We start from the raw sequence: 6,024 nt of genomic DNA on the forward strand, positions 1-6,024 counted from the left end.
TTGTTCATCTACAGCAGGAAGCGGTCTCCTGCCTGACTGGGAACACACTCACAGTTCAGGGTTGTTCATCTACAGCAGGAAGCGGTCTCCTGCCTAGCTGAGAACCCACTCACAGTTCAGGGTTGCTCATCTACAACAGGAAGCGGTCTCCTGCCTGACTGAGAAAGCAGTAGATGTTCTGATCCAGTTTGGCACCACATACGGTGCCTTTGGGAAAGTATTCAGACCCCTTGACTGTTTCCACATTTTGTTAGGTTACAGCCTTATTCACAAAATTGATTAGATTGTTTTTTCCCCTCATCAATCTGCACACAATAGCCAATAATGACAAAGCAAAAACAGGTTTAAAATCTTTTGCTAATTTATAAAAAWATATAAAAACTGAAATATCACATTTTCAAAAGTATTCAGACCCTTTACTCAGTACTTTGTTGAAGCATCTTTTGGAGGGATTACAGCCTTGAGTCTTCTTGGGGAGCTTGACACACCTATATTTGGGGAGTTTCTCCCATTCTCTGCACATCCTCTCAAGCTCTGTGGTATTGTGTGTAGATTGCTGAGGATTTTTATTTATTTAATCCATTTTAGAATGAGTCTGTTTCGTAACAAAATGTGGAAAAAATCAAGGGGTCTGAGTACTTTCCATAAGGCACTGTACCTATGGCAGCGAGGGTACTCAACTCTGGCATACTTTAGAAACAAGTAAAGAAACAAGTAAAGAAACAGACTCAATGCTGAGCATAACCAGTGTTGGACTGTCACTAACTGAGCCCAGAATAGACCTGCTTGTTGAAAACTTCAACCAGTCACACACCTCTCATTAGCATTAGTGTGTGTGTATTCTGGTCTACATCTGTGTGATGTGATCGATCTGTTTATTCCAGTTCAGAATAAAAAGCATTTATTTATTGTATTTTAACAGCAACAGTTCCAACCTAGACTTTTGTTTTCAACAATAGTTTCTACAGTAAGATGTACAGTAGGCCTGATCATTTTTCATCTGTACTGTTACTTAGGGTTGCACTATCAAACACTGAGCCTGTGTGTGTGTTCTGTTATACATCTGTGTGATGTGATCAATCAGTTCAGAATTAAAATGATTTATTGTATTTTAACAGCAACAGTTCCAACCTAAGAGTGTTATATATATACTGTATATATATACACTACCGTTCAAAAGCTTGGGGTCACTAGAAATGTCCTTGTTTTCCATGCAAACACACATGAAACGAGTTGAAAAATTAATAGGAAACATAGTCAAGACGTTGATAAGGTTAAAAATAAAGATTTTTAATTTTCAATTGTGTCCCTCAAACTTTGCTTTCGTCAAAGAATCCTCCATTTGAAGCAATTACAGCCGTGCAGACCTTTGGCATTCTAGTTGTCAATTTGTTGAGTAATCTGAAGAGATTTCACCCCATGCTTCCTGAAGCACCTGCCACAAGTTGGATTGGCTTGATGGGCACTTCTTACGTACCATATGGTCAAGCTGCTCCCACAACAGCTCAATAGGGTTGAGATCCGGTGACTGTGCTGGCCACCCCATTATAGACAGAATACCAGCTGACTGCTTCTTCCCTAAATAGTTATTGGATAGTTTGGAGCTGTGCTTTGGGTTATTGTCGTGTTGCAGGAGGAAATTGGCTCCAACTAAGCGCTGTCCACAGGGTATGGCATGGCGTTGCAAAATTGAGTGATAGCCTTCCTTCTTCAAGATCCCTTTTACCCTGTACAAATCTCCCACTTTACCACCACCAAAGCACCCCCAGACCATCACATTGCCTCCACCAYGCTTGACAGATGGCGTCAAGCACTCCTCCAGCATCTTTTCATTTTTTCTGCGTCTCATGAATGTTCTTCTTTGTGATCCGAACATCTCAAACTTAGATTTGTCTGTCCAAAACACTTTTGCTTTTCTTTCAAAAACAAGGATATTTCTAAGTGACCCCAAACTGTTGAATGGTAGTGTATATATATATATATATAAATGGGTATTTAATTTAATTGTTATTTGTCTATGTTGCATTTGTTAATTGGCATAAGTACAATGAAATGTACCGATATCTATATATAGTTGCATGTTTTCGTAAGCTTAGGTCCCAGGAAAGACAGAATTTCAAAATTGGGTCCCAGGCTGAAAAAGTTTAAGAAGCCCTGCCTTTGAGCATGGTATTAGTTACACTTTGGATGGTGTATCAATACACTCAGTCACTACAAAGATACATGTGTCCTTTCTAACTCAGTTGCCGGAGAGGAATGAAACCGCTCAGGGAATTCACCATGAAGGGAAAGGGTGACTTTAAAACTTTTACAGAGTGATTGCTGCAGCATGCTATGGGTATGCGTGTCATTGGCAATAACTGGTTAGTTTTTTTGTTGTTGATGAAAATAAATGGAATAGAGTTAAGCACAGGCAAAATCCTAGAGGAAAACCTGGTTCAGTCTACTTCCAAAAGACACTGGGAGACAAATGCACCTTTCAGCAGGACAATAACATACAACACAAGGCCAAATATACACTGGAGTTGCTTACCAAAACAACATTGAATGTTCCCGAGTGGCCTAGATACAGTTTCGACTTAAATTGGCTTGAAAATCTATGGCAAGACTTGAAAATGGCTGTCTAGCAATGAACAACCACCAACTTGACAGAGCTTGAAGAATTTAGATAATAATAATGTGCAAGTATTGTACAATCCAGGTGTGCAAAGAGATTTAACCAGAATGAATCACAGCTGTAATCACTGCCAAAGATGATTCTAACATGTACTGACTCCAGGGTGTGAATACTTATGTAAATTTGATATTTCTGTATTTCATTTTGAAGATTTTTTTTCTTTTCACTTTGTCATTATGGGTTATTGTTTGTAGATGGTTGAGAAAAAACAACAATTTAATCMATTTTTAATTCAGGCTGTAACACAATAAAATGTGGAATAAGTCAAGATTTATGAATACTTTCTGAAGGCATTGTATTTATTTTCCAAGCTAAAGCACACAATATTCTACATACAGCAGCTTAGGACCAAAGAGTTGGTCCTTTATCTCAGTATTATTTTAAACACCAGCAATGGTATTCTCTAGATTGGGATTAGCATATTTTCATTCAATGACTCACTTGGCTACGTGGTTGACGACCGGAGCAAAGTTGGTTGGTCCGTAGAGTTGTACAGTCTTTAGACTCTGATGGTATGCTTCTAGAATCCCCCCCATTCCGTTGCAGTAGGGGTTCTCTATGTTGCCATTCTGTGAAGGAGAAAATACAAACATGTTACCTGAATTAGTTAATCAGGTAAATACCTTTTTGAATTGTTCATTTCTGCGATATAACCAGGATAATATAGTGAGGGAATCGACGACGTGAGTGTAAAGGCGTACGCATACAACGGTTCGGTTTGCTCCTAGCAGAATACGGCACAGCGAACGTCTCTGCTCGCATACTCCCTAAAGACCTCGCTTGTAAAACGAGAAAAAAAGTGGCAATATTACTGTTGTTTGTCCCTCTTAAGCCACCGTAGCAACAACATCACCAGTAACACTTCTTCAAAATAGTCTGAATTAATTCATCTAAGATAAATCAAGAAATCTGTAATTAATTTTGACGTTTTTACTCAGGAGGTGTAAGTGGCACAATTTTACATATAACTAAGATGTCAAAGTTGTCATTGTACGCTGATGATTCGTGTTTCCTTTTAAATCCACAATTAGAATCCCTCCACAGCCTCATAGAGGATCTAGATACTTTTTCTAACCTCTCTGGATTAAAACCCAATTTTGATACTATTGTAATATTTTACGTATTGGATCACTAAAAAATAAAACATTTACATTACCGTGTAGTTTAATAATAAAATGGTCTGACATACTCGGTATACATATCCCGAAAAAAACAAACAAAATATAAATATTTAAAATAGATTGTGTCCGTAAAATGTATTTGGCACTGTGTGTATAAGCTGGAAGTGGAAGCCTTGGAAGTGTTGTTATTCATTCGTTTACTCCAATTAGGGGAGGGGTGGTAGGGTTTGTGGGAAATAATAAAGGAACAAAAATTATATATACAATATATGTATGTATATATATATATATATATGTAAAAATGTAAAGGTTCAGGGCAGAACTTCTCAAGTCTACTGTAGAAAGAAGGGACTAGCTGCTGCACTCTCTCCTCTCTCTCGTTGAATGACAGCAAACACATCATTGTAGAATCTCGTTCACAATTCCCACCCCTACTGTTGATCAATCGCCAACGAAGGAGCGTGGACTTCGGATACCGAATTTCGACTTTCCTCAAGAAAAAAAAATAGTTGCGCGAACAGCCGAAGAAAATAACTCGCCGAACACCAAAATGAATAAAATTCTTTCATAATATATGCACAAACTGTCTCGACTGGGAAGCCTTGGACAGGCTGTAATCTCCATATATAGAGTGATTTTGATAAGCCTCCAACCTAAAACCAACATCATTCTACCTTCACTGTACAGAAAATGAGAATAGAAACCCTTGAAAGTGTGCTGGTTGGTTGGTTTTCATCATATTGTCAGATGTGTGAATAATCATAATCAGAAAGGAGGGTGAGACGGTGGATACCCTGCAGATGGGCTGCTCACCACAATCCACATTAACTGGCTGATTTAAGACTAATTGATTTAAGAATCCTTAAGGCTTACAGAAGCTAATTTGCACTATAAAAGGTTTAAATTAAACCTGTGTTTTAATTTATGCATGCTCATATTGTCAAGGGGGGAAAAAACACATGTTCACACTCTCTCTGTCTTTCTGTGTTCCCACTGTCACACACACACACACACACACACACACACACCACACACACACACACACACACACACACACACACACCACACACCACACACACACAACACGCACACACACACACACACACACACACACACACACCCACACCACACAACACAACCACCACACACACACACACACACCAACACACACATTCAAACAAAATACGTTTGTAGTATTGCGCTGGAGGAGATGGCTGCCGAGCTCCTAACCAATTGTGCTATTGTGTATGTTTTTTTGCGTTGTTTGTAACTTATTTCGTACATAATGTTTCTACCACCGTCTCTTGTGACCGAAAAGAGCTCCTGGATATCAGGAGAGCGATTACTCACCTGGATGAAAAACATTTCTTTAACGAGTCAGACACGAATGGTTACTTCAGACACCAGAAAAGGCCCAAATCCCTGTCATTCTCATGAAGAAGAGACGGAGATATCGGAGATGTAGGTAGGGGTGCCTCATGATGATCTGATGGCGAGTGGGTAATCCGCCTCTTCCATCAGCCAACGTGCAATCATTGTTTGAAAAAATGGATGAGCTCCGATCAAGACTAACCTACCACTGGGACATTAAAAACTGTAACATCTTATGTTTCACCGAGTCGTGGCTGAACGACGACATGGATAACATACATCTGGATGGGTTTTCGGTCCATCGGCAAGATAGAACAGCTGCCTCCAGTAAGACAAGGGTTGGCGGTCTGTGTCTATCTGTAAATAACAGCTGGTGCAGGAAATCTAATATTAAGTAAGTCTCGAGGTTTTGCTCGGGCTGAGGTAGAGTATCTAGTTTTAAGCTAAAGACCACGCGATTTACCAAGAGAGCTCTTCATTAATTTTAGGCTCCCCAGCGGTGCAGCAGTCTAAGGCAATGCATCTCACTTCTAGAGGTGTCACTACAGACCCTGGTTCGATTCCAGGCGGTGCACAATTGGCCCAGCGTCGTCCGGGTTAGGGTTTGGCCGTGGTAGGCCGTCATTCTAAAGAAGAATTTGCTCTTAACTGACTTGCCTAGTTAAAGGTTCAATTAAATGTCTATTTTCCGCTGCAAATCGATGCTGGCACTAAGGCCGCACTCAACGAGCTGTATAAGGCCACAAGCAAACAACACATTTGCTCATCCAGAGGCGGCGCTCCTAGTGGCCAGGGACTTTAATGCAGGGAAACCTAAATCCGTTTTATCCAATTTCTACCAGCATGTTACATGTG

General features: G+C 39.9%; 1 protein-coding gene across 1 annotated transcript in view; it reads right to left on the reverse strand.

Annotated features, from left to right (window-relative positions):
* LOC111976817 (copine-8-like) overlaps positions 1 to 5,163 on the reverse strand; it is a 34,690-nt gene extending 29,527 nt beyond the window's left edge. The window contains exons 1-2 of the mRNA XM_024005969.1: positions 5,149 to 5,163; positions 3,119 to 3,246 (exon numbers count right to left, since the gene is read on the reverse strand). Coding sequence (XP_023861737.1) covers positions 3,119 to 3,246; positions 5,149 to 5,163 — 143 coding nt within the window. The remainder of the gene's footprint in view (positions 1 to 3,118; positions 3,247 to 5,148) is intronic.
* Between the last annotated feature and the right edge of the window lie 861 nt (positions 5,164 to 6,024).

Source organism: Salvelinus sp. IW2-2015, linkage group LG17 (assembly GCF_002910315.2).
Source record: "Salvelinus sp. IW2-2015 linkage group LG17, ASM291031v2, whole genome shotgun sequence".
Taxonomy (NCBI): Eukaryota; Metazoa; Chordata; class Actinopteri; order Salmoniformes; family Salmonidae; genus Salvelinus; species Salvelinus sp. IW2-2015.